Source organism: Numenius arquata, chromosome 10 (genome assembly GCF_964106895.1).
Source record: "Numenius arquata chromosome 10, bNumArq3.hap1.1, whole genome shotgun sequence".
Taxonomy (NCBI): Eukaryota; Metazoa; Chordata; class Aves; order Charadriiformes; family Scolopacidae; genus Numenius; species Numenius arquata.
Window position 1 is genome coordinate 18,455,556 of NC_133585.1, and position 19,013 is coordinate 18,474,568.

General features: G+C 56.0%; 1 protein-coding gene across 1 annotated transcript in view; it reads right to left on the bottom strand.

Annotated features, from left to right (window-relative positions):
• CDH23 (cadherin related 23) overlaps positions 1-19,013 on the bottom strand; it is a 215,742-nt gene continuing 196,729 nt past the window's right edge. The window contains exons 38-69 of the mRNA XM_074154966.1: positions 17,915-18,136; positions 17,713-17,832; positions 15,465-15,645; positions 14,469-14,602; positions 14,018-14,227; positions 13,732-13,839; positions 13,068-13,170; positions 12,080-12,205; positions 11,790-11,993; positions 11,086-11,544; positions 10,127-10,243; positions 9,340-9,564; positions 9,087-9,256; positions 8,644-8,781; positions 8,370-8,489; positions 7,782-7,959; positions 6,776-6,987; positions 6,048-6,242; positions 5,639-5,749; positions 5,338-5,467; positions 4,906-5,169; positions 4,620-4,781; positions 4,247-4,503; positions 3,836-3,933; positions 3,627-3,747; positions 3,393-3,472; positions 3,018-3,058; positions 2,647-2,707; positions 2,071-2,200; positions 1,866-1,988; positions 1,571-1,684; positions 1-589 (exon numbers count right to left, since the gene is read on the bottom strand). Coding sequence (XP_074011067.1) covers positions 266-589; positions 1,571-1,684; positions 1,866-1,988; positions 2,071-2,200; positions 2,647-2,707; positions 3,018-3,058; positions 3,393-3,472; positions 3,627-3,747; positions 3,836-3,933; positions 4,247-4,503; positions 4,620-4,781; positions 4,906-5,169; positions 5,338-5,467; positions 5,639-5,749; positions 6,048-6,242; positions 6,776-6,987; positions 7,782-7,959; positions 8,370-8,489; positions 8,644-8,781; positions 9,087-9,256; positions 9,340-9,564; positions 10,127-10,243; positions 11,086-11,544; positions 11,790-11,993; positions 12,080-12,205; positions 13,068-13,170; positions 13,732-13,839; positions 14,018-14,227; positions 14,469-14,602; positions 15,465-15,645; positions 17,713-17,832; positions 17,915-18,136 — 5,238 coding nt within the window. The 3' untranslated portion in view covers positions 1-265. The remainder of the gene's footprint in view (positions 590-1,570; positions 1,685-1,865; positions 1,989-2,070; positions 2,201-2,646; positions 2,708-3,017; positions 3,059-3,392; positions 3,473-3,626; positions 3,748-3,835; positions 3,934-4,246; positions 4,504-4,619; positions 4,782-4,905; positions 5,170-5,337; positions 5,468-5,638; positions 5,750-6,047; positions 6,243-6,775; positions 6,988-7,781; positions 7,960-8,369; positions 8,490-8,643; positions 8,782-9,086; positions 9,257-9,339; positions 9,565-10,126; positions 10,244-11,085; positions 11,545-11,789; positions 11,994-12,079; positions 12,206-13,067; positions 13,171-13,731; positions 13,840-14,017; positions 14,228-14,468; positions 14,603-15,464; positions 15,646-17,712; positions 17,833-17,914; positions 18,137-19,013) is intronic.

Below are 19,013 nucleotides of genomic sequence, written 5' to 3' on the forward strand. Positions count from 1 at the left end.
AAAATAAAAAAAAAATTTAATGCTTTCATGGATAAATGACAGGCGAGTAAAAGCAAACCGGTCCTGAGAGCCCTTTCCCGGGGCCAAGCTCTCCAAGGCTGCCGGAGCGAACCCCACCGGTCGGCCTGGACTCCTTCTGCAGGGGAAGGGGGAGCCGAGCACCGGTCTCGGGGTGCCCCCGGCCCCCGCCGTGGGCCCCCTGGTCTGTGCTTCATCCCCGCTGGCCCCGGCTTGCCTAGAGGAGCACCACCACCACCACCGCTCGTCATAACTCGGTGATCTCCAGCGGGCTCTCCATGATCACCTCCCGCATCTTGTGCAGGGGGGTGGACTTGGCCGACTCGGTGCGGGCGTTGTGGTCACTGTAGCCCCCGCAGTCGGCAGTCAGAGTCTCCAGCGAGCGACCCAGCACCTTCTGGTCGTCCTCGGGCAGGCTGTTGAGGTCGGAGGCGAGCAGCGTGCCTGTGCTGCCATGCACCACGTGGATGCCGTCGGGACCTTTCAGCTCCACCGGCTGCTTGTGTCGGAAGCGGAGGCTGCCCTGGCCGGGGCTGTGCTCCTCCTCATCCTCCAGCTCCTTCTGGATCAACTGCAAAAGGTCCACAAGGGAAGGAATCACCACCATGGTCAGAGCAGGTCTTGACTTCCCGGCCTCGGAGCCTCCTGCAATGCTGGAGCCCAGAGGGAGGGACTGGACCCTCCTCCTCTGAAGCAACCTCAGAGGGTGGTAATGAAGATCACCATCATGATGATCTCCAGCTGGATTGCTTGCTCGTCGCACGGATGCCCCAGCTCAGGCACTGGCTGCCAGCCAGGTGGTGGTCCAGCAGCAGCCCCCGCAGCAGCCAAGGGGGAGTTTTCCACCCAGGCTGGGATTTGTGGTTGTATGAGGTTGTATGGGGCAGGAGGCAAACAAGGAAAGGAGTTGAGGGAAGGCTGGATGGGGCTGAAGGGGGACAAAGGCAAGGCAGGACGGGGCAGAAGGGCTGAAAAGTGTCTCCCATCCCAGTGCTCTCCTCTGCTCTCTTTGCCCCACGTTTTGCCCCCTATGATGAAGGGCAAGGCTGTGGGAGGAGTTGCTTAACCAGCCCTCCTGCACCAAAACCCTCTGTCCCAGCCTTTCTGTCTCAAAAGCCTGCTGGGTTGATAAGCGCAGAGGGGTGAAGGGGAGGGAAGATGTCCTCGCATGTGTGCAGGGACCTGCAGCTTCTCGGCCAGCCTCAGCAGAGCGGTTGCTCCTCTGTGGGCAGACAGACAGAGGTGACGGACAGAGCACACCCTGCAAAGAGGGAGGGCCCTCCCCCAGGGTGGGAGAGACCAAGGGAGAGGGTGCTGCTGATGCTCAGAGGAAAGATGAGGGGGTCACGAGAGCTGGGGTACTGCAGGGAACCGGCAGCCTCAGTGGAAAACCAGAGTCTGGCTCATTTTGGCCAAGCAGGGCATGGGGGGACCGCGGGATGAAGGGAACTGTGGCCACAGGGAGCGACCACAGCCTGCGGGGCTGAGAAGACACACTGCATCCCAGAGGGCACGGCAAGCATCTCCCCATGCCCATGCACACCCCGTCTACCTCCGAGACCGAGGAGCGGTCCCCCTGACTGGCGGTGGCCTTATGCACCATCCGCTGGGCAAAGAGTTTTTTCAAGCGCATGTAATCATCCAGGACCACCTTCAAGAGAGAGCCCTGGGCGAAGGGGGAGAGACGACACGTTACCCAAGGGAGATGGTTTGGTTGGAGGGAAATTAGCCTCATCCCAGCATTTTTTGGAGCAACATCACCCTCCGGCACTGCAGCCGTGAACCTGGAAGCCAGAGCAGTAGGAGAAGACACCCCTCGGTGGAGGATGCCCACGCTCATCACTCACCTTGATGGGTCCCTCCCGCATGATCTGCCCCAGCTTGGCAATGTTGTCGTACTCCTGGATGGCTGCCCGCAGGTAGCGGTCATCTTCGGGCTTGGCTGCGGAGGGCTCTCTCCCGAAGGTCCCCTGTGGGAGGAGAGAGCGTCTGAGGAGGTGGCGTGGGTGGTGGATACAGGGAGGAGGTGTCCTGGTCAGGGCCATTTCTCACATGAGTGCGGGCAGGGCTGTTCCAGAGGTCGGTGATCTCACTCAGGTTCTCCGGCAGGTCATCCTCATGCTCAGCCTGCGCCGCCAGCTCCATGTTCCTGCAGAAGGGGTCCAGCCACACGGGGTTGGCCCTGCCCAGGGAAGAGGAACAGCCCTCAGCACAAGCAAAGAGTGGCAGCATCCCTAACCCCATCCAGAGCCCATATGCTGAGCTTGTGCTGCCTCCTCCTGCCCTGTGCAGGCAGGAATTTGGCTGCTATAGGTCCAGATGTATGTCGACACCAGCCCGTCATCTCTGCTTATCCCGACCATGGCCGATATTGTCAGAGACAGAGTCATAGGACAGTCATGAGGTCTTTTGGCTTTGAAAGCTCTCAAGGCAAGCACATGCCCCGGGACCAGAGTCATGCCCCACATTGCGTGCCTGGCTGCAATCTCCGCAGAGCAGAGAGGTGTCACATCTCTACCTCCTGCACATCCTTGGCTGTAAAACCCAGGTGTCCCTCTCTCGGGAGCAGCCTGCCATCCTGCAAGGTGGTAAACCAGGGAGGGGAGGGGAGGGAAGGGGAGAACTCACCCATCAAAGGAGTACTTGTTGGTGTTTGGCATGTCCATGATGTCCATGAAACCTCTGTTCCCTGCAAAAGGCAGGGGCAGGGTTTACAGGTCAGTGTGGCAGTGGACCGAGCAGCAAACCACGGGGCGGCACTTCTTTACTGGGGAGGGAAGCTTGGCCACCGAAAAGGCACCAACATGGCATGAGAAACATGCTGGGATGGGGCGGATAATGCAGAGCCTGGATCTGAGAAAAGCCTCCCACCATCCTGCCTTACTGGGCAGGATCGCTTCCAGTTTACATCCCGCTGACATCCCCCACGTGTACCCCCTCCATGCTGTTCACACCCCCTGCTGTCTCACGCAACTGGAAAAACCCCAAACACTGCTCACCGGTGGAGCCAGCCACTATGGCCTTCAATTTCCTTTTGTGCCTGTGAAAGAAATACGGTGAATCAGGGAAGAAAATAAAGAAGATGCTCGAAAGGAGAGGGGGATACAGATTTGCAACACCCCTGCAAACAGCCCGTGCATCTATAAGGAGGGTGAGCTTGGTGGAGGGGAAGAGGCAATATCCATATTAAACCCACTATATTTTGGGGGAAGAAGGGCAATTTCTGAACCCAGGCTGAGCCCCGCTGCAGGAAGTGTTGAGAAGCTGATGCTCTCCTTTGCTTGCAGGCACCGCCAGGGCTGGGAGCAGCCATGAGGGTTCCCCGGGCTTGTGGGCAGATTGTGGCTGGTGGGCAGAGCCCAGGGGTTACTCACACTGTCCGGTAGTACCAGTTCATGAGGATGAAGAGCATGGCAGCCAGGAAGAGCAGGACAGCCAGCACGATGATCGCCATCTGGGAGAGACAGAGGGGTAGTGGCATGGAGCCAGGAGCAGCGGGCACCCGCCCAAAGTTCTTTGGGTGAAACATCTCTCCATGGAGGGCCATGGGAAGGGATATTGCCCCACCTGCGAGCAGCAACCATCTCCAGCTGCAGCTGGGCTGTTACCTGCAGAGCTGAGAGGTCATCTGGGGCCCGGGCGGTGATGGCGGGCTGCACGTCCAGCACATTGTAGTTCCTGAAGAGGTTCCTCAGCTGCTCCTTGTTCTCGTCTATCATCTGAATCACCCTGGGAAGAGAAGGGGTGCTTGGGCATCTTGACATTAATGAGGTTCTCCAAGGACTCAACAGGCCAGGTGATGGGCTGGGTGACGTACCGCTCCACATCCAAGATGCGGTTGGTATCCCTGTTCACCACATGGATCAGCAGCTCCGTCTGCGCAAAGTTCACCCGACCTTTCTTGTCAACATGGAACTGGAGAGAGACAGCAAGGTCTGCAGTGTGGGAGAGGTGTCTCCTTCCAGGGCATCTCCCAAGCATGCCTCAAGGTATGCTCGTGTGGCAAGAGACCCTCAGGCCTGGCATGGGGTTGTTCTGGACCCCTTCGATACACCACAGCCTTGAGAAGATGAGGGGTGTCTATGGTTTATACAGGCAGGGCACCCTCAAAGGAGACCTCCCAAGCAACATGTGGAAGGTTACCTGCCCCTCGAATCAAAGGAGACCTCCCAAGCAACATGTGGAAGGTTACCTGCCCCTCGAATCAACCTCAAAGCTGGATGGTTACCTGCACGTCATCTGTGTTGACAATGGCGCCTGTGATGTTGGAAAGCAGGCTGATGAATTCCTCCTCAAACTGCCTGACTTTGTCAGGGATCTCATTGATGATGATTTTGACCCGCTGGTCATCCCGCAGGATGTAAATCCCCACAATGGCTGTGTCGTTGTGGCCCACTAGGTCAGACGCCATGATGTCCACCACGAAGTAGCCGGGGTTGTAGGCCGTGAAGAGGTCGAAAGTTCGCAGGATCCCATCAAGGGTTCCTGGGGGAAGGATGGTCATACGGATGGTCATAGTGACCCTGGTCATGGGGACACCTTTAGTCACGTGGACATCTCTGGCCATGGCCCTGTGCTCCCGGGGCATGCAGTGTACACACCGATGCTGAAGATGTTGGCCACCTCCTCGGAGTCATTGGAGTGTTGCTTGATGTAGCGGATGCCCAAGATGTTGTACAGGACCAGGCTGTTATTGCCCACATCGGCATCCACTGCAACCACCCTGATCAGCTCCGATCCCACCTTGGCATCAGTGGCGACCCCTTTGAGAGAGAGATGGGACAGGGACCTGGAGTCGGGCTGGCTTCCACTGCCCCTTCATCTGGCTGGACTTTTCCTGAAGCATTTCTGGCTCCTGGTGGCCTTTCAGCCCTTGGCACCCCTTACCTGCAGTGTACTCCGACTTGGTGAACTGAGGGGACTGGTCATTGATGTCGTCCAGGAAGATCCTCACCTCCTGAAGGGTCAGGTCCTCATTGAGGTCCCAGGCCTGGGCTCTGTCTGCCTGCTGGTCCCAGGGCGGGGACCAGTTCCTCTGGCTGGATGCTTTGACTATGATGGAGTAGTATGGGTCCTTCTCCCGGTCCAGGTCTCTCAAGACCTGCAGCTTTCCCTCCCGGCTCAGCTGGAAGTTGCTCTCCTGATTCCCAGCTGGGCAAAAAAAAGGGACCCTTTGGGTCAGAATTTCTGAAATGTCACCTCACCCGTTGACCAGGGCAGAAAGGCAGTGAGGAGATGATGGGAGTGATGGAAAAACTTGGCAAGGGGTGTGGGGGGTGGGACGTAGAGCTGCCCATCCCCTCCCCACTCAGCACACACCTGCTATGAAGTAGTAGACAATGGCGTTGGAGCCCTCATCTGCGTCCACTGCCCCAGTGACGTTCCCCACCACAGTGCCTGGCCGCGAGTGCTCGGGGACGGAGAGTGCCTGGTACTGGGGACTGTCCCTCTGCCAGAGACCCCAGGAGAAGGGATAGTTATGAGCATCAAGGTGGCTTTGAATAAGCCTGGACAAATCCCATCATACTGCCCACCATGGTGCATGCTCCATCACATATGCTCGATGGCAACCCCATCCCTGCATCCCCTGTGTCCCACCCCCTCCATGCTGGTGCCTTACTGGTGGCCTGAGGAAGACGGGCTCATTGTCATCAATGTCATCAAGTGCGACCTGGAGAGGTTGCATGGTCTCATAGGCTGGCTGGCCCTGGTCGCAGGCCACGATGATCAGCTGGGGAAAGAGGCAAAAGCGCCGTCCTGGGCAAAGCCACGTGGGCCAGGAGACATGGCTGAGGGGTGGTGGAGGATTTTTGAGGGATTTAACTGGGAATTAGGAGCTGGCCCACCAGGATGCAACTCCCTGATGGCACTTGATAACCACCCAGTTCCTGCCAAGGTTTGACATCTTCACGACTGCGGCAGCTGACCCCACCCCCACCACCTCGCTTGCATCCCACCAGCCCCGTGCTGGACCCACAGCCGTGAGGACTGTCCCGGCCACCCCGTGGGTGTGTTGCCTCCTGGCTCACATTGTACACTGCCTGCTTCTCCCGGTCCAGCCGCATGGCCGTCTGGATCAGCCCGCTGACCGAGTCGATGGTGAAATACTCCCAGTCTTTGTTCCCCGCACCGGTTTTCAGCAGGTTGTAGAGCACCGCTCCATTGAGGCCCTCATCTTTGTCCGTGGCGTAGACCTCGTAGACGTTGGACCTCAGGGGGATTTCCTGCTTGCACATGTGCAGTCCCTCAGCCCCAGCATTGCACACAAGCCCCCTGCTCCCCCTGCCCCTCCAAACCCCCTTGTATCAGCGTCAGCAGGTTCACACTGCCCAAAACCCAACCAGGAGCTGGCAACATGGAGCCATAATTCCCTTTGGCTGGGTGGCTGCTTCATATGCATGCCAAGGACTCGCTGAGCCAAGCCCGGCTTCTCAGAAAGGAGAAACATCTTAAATGTCAATGTTTCAGCCCTTGTTTATAAACAGTCTTGTCACACAGTGACTGGCCATTTCCTTATTTTGCATGTTGCTGTGGTTTCTGTTCCCCAAAGCTGTCCCAACATCCTGGCTTGCGCGTATGGAGAGGGGCTGTTGTTGACCATCCAGCCCCATGACCCAAACCTTCTCGCTGCACGTTAAATCACTTTCTTGTTCCACCTCCAGTGCAAATGGAGATTGAATTTTGCCACTGGTAGGCAGAAGTGCTCCCAGGCACAGTCCCGGCGTGCCATGACCCCGCTCCCTCTCGAGGGGTTTACCTCCTTGATGTGCAGGATGGTGCCATTGGGTGGGCGGATGAAGACGGGGCGGTTGTCATTGATGTCAATGACCTCCACGTGGAGCATGGTAGTCCCCCAGAGAGGGGGATGTCCCTTGTCTGTGGCCACCACAGTCAGGTTGAACCTCTCATAGGACTGCAAGCGCCGCCGGGATGTGATGAGCCCAGAGTCTTTATTGATCTTGAAAGCCTCTGAGGGTAGAAAAGCCACATCTCTGGCTCAGAACACTTGGCACCAGATAAATTATGATTAGAAACCAGTATATCAGCTAAAGCACACCCGTCACTGGAGGGAAATCCCTGTCAAGGGGTGACTGAGCCAGCTGCCTGAGGCTAGGAGTGTAGGTGCTCTCAGGTTGCCATTTCAGAGCATCCTTGCCTGCTGCTGACTCCCTGCCACCAGGCAATGACAAGGCTCCTGCTCCCAGGCCACCCCTGGCTGTGTTTCACTCCTGCCCAGGCCAGACACACCAGCCAGAACATGGCAGTGATCAGAGGGAGGTCAAAGGAACCCATGGGTCTCAGGAAAAAGAATTTTCTGCTATTTCCCTCTCCTTTTATGCTGGCTTTTTCTTGGTTGTCGTTACTCCTCAGCACGCACAGATATACTGGATTTCAGGCACTATCGCTATTCACCTACAACCTCCTAGCCCTTCTTAGCTTTCCTCCAAGACGTGCAGTGAGTTTGCTCCAAGACACACATGTGTCTGTAGAAAGTCCTGCTGGGGTGGGGGAGACAAGAGGATAAGCCAAGGCTGGGCTGCAGGACGAAGGCAGGCAAAGCCGTAACATGCCACGCCACAAGGAACTGGGAACCTGTGGAGCAATACCGAAAGCTCCACGCTCTCAGTATTGCTCCTGGGACTGCATGCATAACCTTGCTCCAAACCACCCAGGGGACACCGGCTTGGCCACTGTGTCTCCTCCAATTGCTCCTCATCATAACCCTCCTCCCCTGGGAGGAGATCCCCACCACCAGCACCCACCCGCTCCGGGACCCTCGATGCTGTAGGTCACCACGCCGTTATCCCCTTCGTCCAGGTCAGTGGCAGTCATGGTGATCACCGACGTCCCCGCTGGCTCATTCTCATAGACGCTGGTGCTGAACTGGCTCTTGCTGAACTGGGGCCTGAAGTCGTTAACGTCCAGGACTGTGATCAGCACCTTCGACAAAGCACAGCTGGCTGGGTGACCGTGAGGTGAGGCTGGGGACGACCGGGAAGCCCCCAGGGGCCGTATCCTTTCTGTGACCTGAGGCTCTGATGCCAGAGTGCGGTGACCTTCCTGCTATTCGTTTAGCTCCGCTAGCTGAATTCCTGCCTCCAACAATGGGACTCACCACGGCTGGGGCACCCATTCACGCCAGAGCACTTGCAAACAATAGTGCCGCCCTTCCCTGCCCCTCTTGCTCCATCTCCTCCTGCCAACGTGCTCTCCCTGTGATACAAAGCCCCCTGCACGATCCACCCCACAGCCCCTGGGATCATCTGCTCTTCTACCTAATCCCTCTCCGAGGAACCACCTTTTTGCTGGTGACCACCACACGAGGGTTGGTGGGAGAAAAAGAGCCCTACCTGCACAGAGTTCTCCCGACGGTTACTGGACACGTCCCCAGGGTTGTCCCTGGCCACGGCCGTCAGTGTGTAGTGATCCTTCTTCTCCCGGTCCAGGGCTGACAGGATGTAGATGTCACCCTGCAGCACACAGAGACCTTCAGGTGGACCTCATCTGGCAGAGCTGGTACTCGAGAAGGGCAGAAGGTGAGGTGTGGGAGCAAAGCACAAGGTGGGAGCATCTCAGCCTCCCCTCCCTTTCCTCCCTCCGTTCCAGCCTCGGTTGGCTCCTTACCGTATTGGGATTTATCCCAAACTTGCCCTCTCCATCCCCCAGGCTGTACTGGATGAGAGCAAAATTCCCAGAATCTGCATCCGTGGCCTGGACCCTCAGGATGACGGTACCCAATGGCACGTCCTCAAAGACAGCTTTCTGCAAGCAAACAGACTGGTTGTTTCATAGAATCATAGAAGGGTTTGGGTTGGAAGGGACCCTAAAGATCATCTTGTTCCAACCTCCCTGCCCTGTGCTTTTTTTTAGCAGGCAACAACCAAGGTCATAGGGTGGCACCCAGGGGTGGGCACAGCTGGACTCAGGACAAGATGTTCACACAGAGTACATTGGTGGGTTGAGTATCTTCTTCATATGGTTCAAGCACAGGGAGGAGAAGGCTTCCATCCTCACCAGGCAGGCACTGCCCAGCCCCACATGGACTTGAACAGGCAAGCCCAGCTCACCTGGTAAGATGGTTGGCTGAAAACAGGATTATTGTCATTGATGTCCACTATCTGGAGATACACAGGGATCTCAGCAGATCTGCGGGGAGACCCGTTGTCAGAAGCTCGGATGGTGAAGTTCAGCCACTGCACCTCCTCATAGTCCACCGTCCTGTTGGCCACGACCTTCCCTAGAGGATAGCAGACCCTGAAATGAGAAACTTGCCCCAGGCCACCTATCTGCCCCAGACTCCCACCTCCCCAGGCCACTGACCTGCTGACTGGTCTTCGAGGCAGGCGTAGCCTTCTGGGGAGAGGTTCAGCAGCTCATAGGTGATCTGCCCATTGGCACCTTTGTCTGGGTCCACTGCTGAGATGGAGATGAGTGTCGTGCCCTGCGTGGCTCCCTCCAGGATCCTCTCGGTGAAGTAGGTGACCCCAAAGGGGCGGAAGCGGGGTGTGTTATCATTGACATCCAAGACGTTGACTGTCAGCTTGGCTGTGGCCATGGTGGAGACCACAGGGGAAGAGAAGAGGAAGAGGATAAGGGAGAAAGAGAAGGGAAGAAAGGATGGGAGAAAGGAAGATCATGAAGAGACAAGTGTGAAACTCCAGGAAAGTCAACTAAACTGAGGTGTTTCATCAAGATAAATGTCAATATTCAGCAAAGCCACTATGCCCTGAGCTGGCTGTGGGACAGTCTCACCTACTTCAGACCTACTCCTGATCTGTGTGTGCCTTCTCACACACAGGCCTGGATTTACCAGGAGCAGGCTGGCAAGATGTCATGGGGATGGTAATGAGGAAGCAGGTGTCTCCCATGGTATAGTTATGGGCACACAATCCTCGTCATCTGCAGTGCAGCCTGGGGATGTTTGGGCTATTCACTAAAGGAGGGCTCAGAGGAGAACCTGAACCTGCTGGGAGCTGGTTGAGGATTGCTCCCACTGGAAATGCTGCTGCTAAGGATGGAAAGGAAGGTGCTGGCTGCCCAGAAGCTGTGCTGGCAAAGGCTGTGGCCAGCCCTGGCCCCACGCTCCCCGGGTAGAGCCCACACTTACCGTTAGGCACGCTGACCGAGTGGTCGATGACTTCGCTGGCATTGTCATGGACAGAGATGGTGACCTCGTAGGTGGCCACCAGTTCCCGGTTGAGGGGAGTTTTGATCTTCACAGCTCCTGGGAACCCCAAAAAGATGGGGGTCACAGGCTGTGCCTGTGCCCCCCGCACCGAGGACTCTCCACTGCACTTGCACCCCTGCCTCTCCCCAAAGGCGAAATGGGGAAAACACTCGATAGGCTACAGGAGGAGACATCTTCTCTCCCTCTGCTCTCTGTCTCCTGCCTTCCTGCCTGCTCCGCTCTGCCCAGATAACAGGGTGTCACGCTGCCTCAGTCGGGGTAAGGCTTTGGGTTGTGAGGACAAGAGGGGTTTGGGAACAACTGCTGCTGCTTCCCTGCACGACCCCATCCACCTTAGCTCAGCACCTGGGTGTCTTTAAGAGCCTTGTCCCGTATCCTTTCCAAAAAGGATGTTTTTCTTTCCTGGATCAGATCTGTGCTTCCAAAACAGATGCAGGGAGCTCCTGGCCCACCTTCCTCCAGGGTAGACCCCACCACCTACCCCAGATTCTCCCCCCATGCTCCCCCCAGCGAGGGTGCCCGCGTCCGGTCTGCCAAGGCTGAGCAGCCCCCAGCCTGCAGCGGGGCTGCCTGTGATGGAGATGGGTGAGATGGAGGGAGGCGACAGATGGCGTGGAGAGAGAAACGAGCACAGACACAGAGACAAACCTGGCGGGCTGAGAGCCGGAAAGGAAAGAAAAGGGTTAGTTAAGTCGGTCGGCTGGGGGAGAGAGGACAGGGCAGGGTGAGATGGGACAGCCAGAGGAGGAGAGTGGGGAGGCAAGAGGGGAGCATCATCTCCCTGTGCCTCAGACACCTACCTCCAGGCAGAGAAGAAGAAGAAGCAGAAGAGAGTAGAGGGGTCCGCGCTGCCTGCGCAGCCCTTCCCGCTCTCCTACCTGTCCTAAAATCCACCGTGAACACTCCTTGCTGGTTGGGCACCAGTGCGTCTGTGTCGTCACGGGCCACGACCTCCAGCAGGTAGTACTCCAGGCGAGGGTGGAGGTCCCGGTCGATGGCAGTCACCTCAGCCACTACAGTGCCGGGGGCAGCCGACTCAGGGATGCTAACTGTCTGGATGGGGTTGATGAACTCGGGCCGGCAGTCGTTGACATCATCTATGAAGAGGCTGACGGTGGCGGTGCCTGAGAGCGCTGGCGTGCCCTGGTCCACGGCCACTACCGTCAGCCGGTAGGCATCCCTCTCCTCCCGGTCGATGCTGATGTTGGCCACGCGGATCACCCCCGTGGCAGCGTCGATCAGGAACCTGTCCTGGCCACCGCTCTCTATTCGGTAGTCCAACTGCTGGTTGAGGCCGCTGTCAGCATCCGTGGCCGTCACCTGGAGGATGGAGAAGCCTGGAAAGGGGGGACATAGCCCTCTCAAGCATGAGTCGGAAGGCAGCAGCAACAAGCCCCTGGTCCCAAAGCAAATACCATCAAGCAACATGGACAGGCCCAGTTCCCAAATTTTCCTTTCAATGCCACCTTTGACCAGCCCTGACTCTGGGATCCCTGACTCTGGGACTGTCTTCACAGTCCCAGGGGGACACCCAGGTCTCCCCATCACCCACTCCCACATCCAGTCCCAACTGTCTCCTGACCTGGGGGGCTGTTTTCCCGCAGTCGTGCCGTGATGGAAGCTGGCTGGAAGACGGGCCGGTTGTCATTGTCATCCAGGACGGTCACCACCAGGCTGGCAGTGCTGTTCAGCCCTCCCACATCACGAGCCACCAGCATGAACTCCAGGAGAGGGTCCAGCAAAGCCTCTCGGTCTATCACGCTGCCGGGCTTCACCGAAACGACACCTGGAGAAGGGAAAAAGCCCAGTAACAGACTCTACATCTGCCTGGTGGCCCTGGGCTGGGAACGGTCATCTGCTGAGCCACCCCACCTGTCCTGTTGTCCATAACAAAGAGGTCCAGGGATGCCTCCAGGAGCTGGTAGGTCACCACAGCATTGCTGCCCTCGTCACCATCCAGAGCTAGGATGGGTCCATTGAGCACTGTGACCAGAGTCCCTGGATGGGATGACAAGGATTAGGGAGGGTGGCAGCCCCCTGTGGAGGCCCCCTACCCTCCCTCCCACCCGGGTGATGCATGAGGGACGGCAATGAATGGATGGAGGAAGTGACAGAGAGGGGACCCGTGGTGCACGAGGCAGTGGGGGGACAGCTGCTGCAGCCTTGCAGACCGACTTGCGAGGCCCAGGTGAGGTGGTGGGACGTCCGGCTAAAAACAAACAGACAGACACATCCATCAGATGCGCGACACCAGCACCCTGCCACTGAGGACATCACCTGGAAGCATCCAAACCCTTGGCCTGGGATGTCCCATGATGGCAGGACATAGAGGTACCTGAGGTCTTGGAGCAGGGAGCAATTTAAATGGCAGGAAGGCAAAAATTTCCCAGCTCTTTGGCGGGGAGACATCTACCTGAACAGGCTGGACTGTTTTATCTCTAATGCCTGGAGAAATGTGGCTCCAGGTACTGGTGATGGAGAGATGGCACTCCATCCCCTGCAGAGATGTTGAGCATGTTGATGCCCACAAGGCTGCCCCCAGGGCTCTGCTCAGACCATGGGCACCTCGTGCTGTCTGCAGCTGAGCAATTCCCAAAAGAGGCTGATTTCTCACAGGGTTGTGCCAGACCTGTGCCAGGAAGCATTTCCACCAGAAGCATGGATCAAAGCTATGATCTCCTTGAGGCTGATCTCAGGTGGTCAGTAGAAGTCTCTCATACTCAGCATCCCCGTCCCACTGACCTGCAGCCTTTCCCTGCTCAGCGTCGTGTCTCCTCCACAACAGCCAGGAGACACCTCCCCTTGTCTGGCCCCAAAGGGAGTCTCCAGGAGTCACTTAAGGGAGTGAAGAGAGACCTACCCGGGGGTGAGTTCTCCATCACCTCAGCCTGGTAGGAGCTCTGGGTGAAGAGGGGGCGGTTGTCATTCTCATCCGCTATGGAGATGACCAGGAGGTCAAAATCCTAAAGAAAAATGGGGACAAGAGGGTGATGATGGCAACATCCTTTCCTTGAGCTCACCTCCCACCTCTCACACTTCTAGCTTGGTGCTGGTCAAAGCTGGACCCCTGTGCAACGATGATGCTGTGCTTCCTGGACCATCCTAGTGGGTCTACAGAGACCCTGACCCTTCCCAGGTGAAGGATGGTTGAGTAGCCATTCCCAGCCTGCACCTTGAAGGCTGATGCATGGGACATCTTGGCAGAGCCAGAGGATGCTCCGGTGTCATTGTGGTTGCCCAGCTCTCCAGCCCAACTTTGTCCCATCTTCTGTGACATCTACTTCTCTTGCATGGAGTCAACATGCGATGTTGGACTTGCCCTAAATCCTACTGGTCCTGTTCTCTGCTGGGCAGAGGGTTACAGCCTGCTCCTTGTGACACCCAGATGCTTTTGAGGGATGAGGCTGCTATTGGAAACGCTGTGGGTAAACACATCATCTGGTTTTGGCCACAGCAGGAACTCCTTCTCCCCCTGACTCCCTGCCACCTGCATTGCTGGAGGCCCTGGCAGTGTCCATAATTACCCGCCTGGCATTGCGTATGTTCTCAGGGTTGTCCTTCACCGTGATGGTCAGCCTGTACTCTGCCACCCGCTCCCTGTCCAGTGGGCGGTTTACATAGATGATCCCGCTCTACCAAGAAAAAAGGGTGGAAATAGGTACAAGGGACATGAGGAGAGCTTCTCCCAGGTCATCTCCTGCCAGGGCAAGGATGCCAGATGGCACCCATGGATGCCCAGAGAAGGCAGGGCTGCAGGGCCAGGGGTGCCCACCCTCCGCATCCCGGCATCCCACCCCCCTGGGGGCATACGGTGCTGTTGATGTAGAAGGCATTCTCCGTGTTGCCCGCTGTTATGTCGAAGGTCAGGAGTGCATTCGGCCCCTGGTCTGCGTCCCGGGCAAGGATGCGGGTGACAAAACTGGAGACAGGGGTGTTCTCACTGAGGGTGAGGTTCATTGGGAGGTTGAGGAGCACGGGGTCATTGTCGTTGATGTCCAGCACGCGGATGCCCACCAGGATCTGCCAAGAAGAGAAGCGGTGCAGGCACATGGCACCTATTTCCATCCCTCCCACCCTTCTTATGCCCCCCCGCGCAAGAGGTGGGCTTCCCCACTCAGCCCACTATGGTCTGGCAGAAGAAAGCCCCAAGGACAAGGGGAAGGAGAAGGAGGGGAGGAGAGTGACAGCAAAGCCCAGGAGGAAGGAGCTGGGGATGGGGGATGGCACCCCGCAGCTCCCCATGCTGCCCCAGGGGACTCACTGTGGAGCTGAGGGGGGGCACCCCCCGGTCCCGGGCAGCGATGGTGAGGTTATAGAAGGGGATGTTCTCGCGGTCCAGCTCAGCATCCTTCCGCACCCGCAGCTCCCCTTCCACTGGGGAGATCACAAACTCTCCTGCCAGAGACAATAGACCATGCTGCTGTGAACAACCCAACTCCCCAGAGAACGACTTATTCCGGAGCTGGCGGACAAGCGCCGGGGTGGGTTTGGGCACAAATCCATGCCCTGTTACTGCAGGTATGGGAGGAATATGGCAGCTGGAGACTATCCTGAATGCATCCCCAGGTACCAGCAAGAGCAGGGGATGGGTTGAACGGCCAAATAAAAGGTGCCTGTGCCCCTTGGTTGGGCCTTTCTGAAGATACCGACAGTCCTCCAAGCACCTGCCTGTGCCCCACGATGGCCAGAGCAGGGTGGGCTACATGGCACGGATCAGGAGGGCCGAGGGGCTCAGGAAAAGCTTTGCATCACGGTCAGCTGGGAGATGGGACAGTCACCACGATTTCACAGAGGGACAGCCCCATATCCCCATGGTTAGGGATGCCCGTGGCTCCTCTGCCATCTGTTCTGGGGTGCTGGTGGGGCTGGAACTACAGCTTTGCTATGGGTTGCAGAGCAACTCAGTCCCCAAACACCCTGCAAACCCCACGGGGGTGAGGGGACAGAGCTGTGCACTTACAGCTCTCAGTTTCCAATTCTGCGGTCTGTTCTTTCCCCCTTTTTTATTGTTTTGCCTTCATTGTTTAGCAGATTTGCCCCCTCCCTCCCACGAGCCCCGGGCACCCCCTGACTGGCCATGAACAGGTTAAGTTTCCTGTTGCTCAAAACAGGATTTCCTGGTGTCGAAAGGCTGAATTTGCAGAAGCGCTGGGAGGGAGGATGGCTTTTCTGCAATACTTCCGCCCACCCTCCCTCGAGCCAGGTTCCTCCATGGGGCAGCCAGAAGGAGAAGTGATGCCCCCACGTCCCCGCTCACCGAGGGGGTCCCCGGCGATGATGCTGTACTCCACTTGCCCACTGGGTCCCGAGTCACCGTCGTGGGCAAGGAAGGTCCAGACACGTGGCCCAGGCTGCCCTTCGGTGACATCGAAAGGGCCCTCGTAGGGCCGTGGGAAGGTGGGACAGTTGTCATTGATGTCGTTGAGGTTCACCAGCACCTGTGGTCAGGGCAAGACAGTGGAGAGCGTGAGAGGAGAGGGATGGAAGGGGAGACCAGCCCACTGGTCGTGAGCATGGGAAGCCATGGACGGATGACATTTCAAAACACTTCCTATATCTCCTGTATTTCTGACTTTGTTGGGTTCATTGTTGGGTTCTTTGATGAAGAAGTCAACACAAAAGCCAAATGTTCTCCACATTCATATCTTGAAACCCAAGCTGGATAGACAAAAACCACAGGTATGGATTTGACCACCAAAGCCACGAGTTCAAAGAGACCCGATCTCTGTAGCCAGTTGCACACTTGCTCACTCCTTTCCCTCCACCAAGGGCTTCATTCCTAATACTGAGTAAACTTTAAAAAAATGTGTGACTAGTGACTTAGCTGACTAGAAGTCAATCCTACAGATTCCAAAAGGGGAAAGCATCAACTATTTTAGGACAGAGTGGACCACGGGGCTGCCGGCGTAGCTGGAGATCCAATGAACTCGAATCTTGTTTTTTGATTGAGTCACACTACATAGAAGACATTTATATAGCTCTATACTAGTCTACCCTGCAAAGAGGGTTGTCCCCTTGCTAGGCTTCAGTGAACTTGCACAGTGGAGAAACGCTGCCTGAGGAGGAGAGTCTCCAGTGGCTAATAAAAGGTTGAGCATTGGTGGTATGGGTGGTTATGAGAAAGCTACTGAAAATGAGGAGCTTTCTGACCTCCTGGGTTAAAGGACAGTAAAATCCATCAGGTGGACATTCGTTACTGGCTAAATCTAATCTTTACAAAAGAGTGTATCATCTGAGTCTCTGCTCCATTTCCTAGCAGCGGAGAAAACAAACACTGGCACGCCTTATCAGGGTGATGGATTTCCCATCATTTGGGATCTTAAATAATCACTAAACTAAAAATCTATAAAAAAGCTTTATTTTCATAGGGTGCTGGCACAAACTCCCCGGGCCCTGTAGAGAGGGTGTTTCCTATCCCTTCTAGCTTTGGTACTTGTTTCTGAAGAGGTTTGCAAGTTCATGTCTCTGCTTGGGCCAAAAGCAGAGAAAGCTCTGCCTTTGCCTGCAGCACACGGACAGCTGCCACCTTCCCTGCCAGCAGTTAAATCCCAGGTCTCCAAGTTTCCACTGCAGTTTTCCTGGGCCAGGAAGGCATCTCCAGCAGTATCAGATGCACACACCTAAAGGCTTCCCATCTGGCCAAGTGTGGAGCACAGCACTGCCAGGCTTGTGGGGACAGATCTTATCCATGGAAATCTCCCACACTGGTTTTCTGGTGCCTTTCAGTTTCTCTTTTTTTCTTGGCACACAAGAACTTATCTCCTTTTGGAGAACTACAAAACGCTTGGCTCAATGTCTGGGTGAGGCATCGGGTCCACGACAGGGAGCCAAGGATCTAACTGTCCCTTTCCACCTGCAGACCTCAAAGTTAATCTGGGTATGGACGATATCTGCCATATAACCCATCAAATTTTGGTTTTAGTTACAAAAATAATCAGTATTTTCAGCTCCTGCAAAACGTTTGCTTTGGAGCTCCTAGTCTGCTCTCCCCACGCTTCAAGCAGTGCACTAAATTCAGGTCACCGTGATCCAGGAAAAATGGAAAAGCTACAGAGAAAAGCAACAACAACAACAAAATTTACTAAAGGCTTTAAATAGCCTCCAGACAAGGAATCAAAAAGGAATTCTAAAAGCACATAAATAATCTGAGAAGATAAAGACGAAGCAGGAATTAATGCTATGGCAATGCTTTACTATCTACTGTCCCTTCAAGTTAGAAGTACCAAGGGGACATCTAACAAAACTGTAAAGCAACTTAAAAGCACTTCTGGAATGCCTTCTGTTTATGTCTTTGCAGGACCAAACAACCCACAAGTGTCCCTTGCCCACATCCCTGTTTTGCAAGTCCCATGAGGGAGTGGGGTGACAGCAACTGGGCAAACTGGCCGCATCTGGGAAAAGTGACTGGTGACCACTGGGAAGGAGATGTGAAACTGCTCACGCGAGGGTGAACTCCTTAATCCCGAAGAAGCCATGATGTTGCAACCCCACCGGCAGCTCCCTACCGTGATGGTTGATGTCAGCCGGCGTGAGATGATGGGGCACTGGTCAGTGGCGGTGACAATCAAGGTGTAGCGCCCGTGGCTGATCTCGTAGTCCAGCTCCTTCACCGTGCGGATCTGTCCCTACAAGGCAGGGGGAGAGCGACCAGGAGTGAAGGGAGTGGGATAAGGACACATCTGGGATGGGGCTGGTATCCTTACTGACCGTGGTGCTGTCTATGTGGAAGGTATCCAAGATATTGCCTTCGGTGATGGAGTATGCAACTGTGCCGTTGGGTCCCTCGTCCCGGTCCAGGGCCTGCACGGTGACAAGGGTGGCGTTGAGTGTGGCGGGACCTTCGTCGAGGGTCACCTCATACAGCTGTTGCTGGAAAGCGGGAGCGTTGTCATTCTCATCCAGGATGGTGACGTACACTGTGGTGGTGGCCTGTGAGACATGGGGACATTGTGTTAAGCACTGTAGAGGGATCAGCTCCACAACCCCTGAAGCTGGCTGGGGAAGGCTGTCAAGGTCAATGACCAACGTGGGCTCAACCCTGTCAAGAGAAACAAACGTGAGGCAGGGCTTAAAATGAAATGAGCTGTGGCTGCAGATGTATCTCCAGGTAAATGTTGGGTACAGAGATAAACGTACAGAGATTAAATCACACCCTCAATCCTTCTCCTTTTCACCTAGTTTTTACCATTGCTGATGGAGCAGTCCATGGCAGAGGGAAAGCACAATGAACCCCATTGTGCCTCACTGCTTTTGGAGGAGGCACGTGTGAGTCCTCACCTTGACATTGGGGACACCTCGGTTGTTATTACCGAGGGGAGCAGTGTGGTAGGATAAAAAAATACCTGAAGATGCTGCTGCCATGGCTTTGGTGAGGAACAAAAATGAGTATCCTTGGCTGACCACCCATGGGTCCCATCATCTACCCGCTGACCTCAATTTCACTGCCGGTCAGGCTCAGCCTGTCCTGACCCTCTTCCAGCTGTGTCTGGCCCTGCACAGGCACTTGGATGTCCTTACTGAAGGCTGTCTTCTGGGTGCGTCACCATGGGGGCACACCTGGGGGACAGGGAGGTGACAAGAGCGTGCCACCCTGCCTAAAGGACTCAGCTCGGAGATAGGGTCTCGGGACGATAAATCATTTTCTTGGAGTCTCTGGACTTTGTGCCTACACCTTCCCCCAGCAACAAATTTCTTCCAGCCAGACAAGGGTTACCTTTTTGATGAGAGCATCACAGGCGTGTTTGTTGTGAAAACCACAAAGCCACACTGTAATTAGCTACTTTTCTATTTCTCTGCATGCTCTACA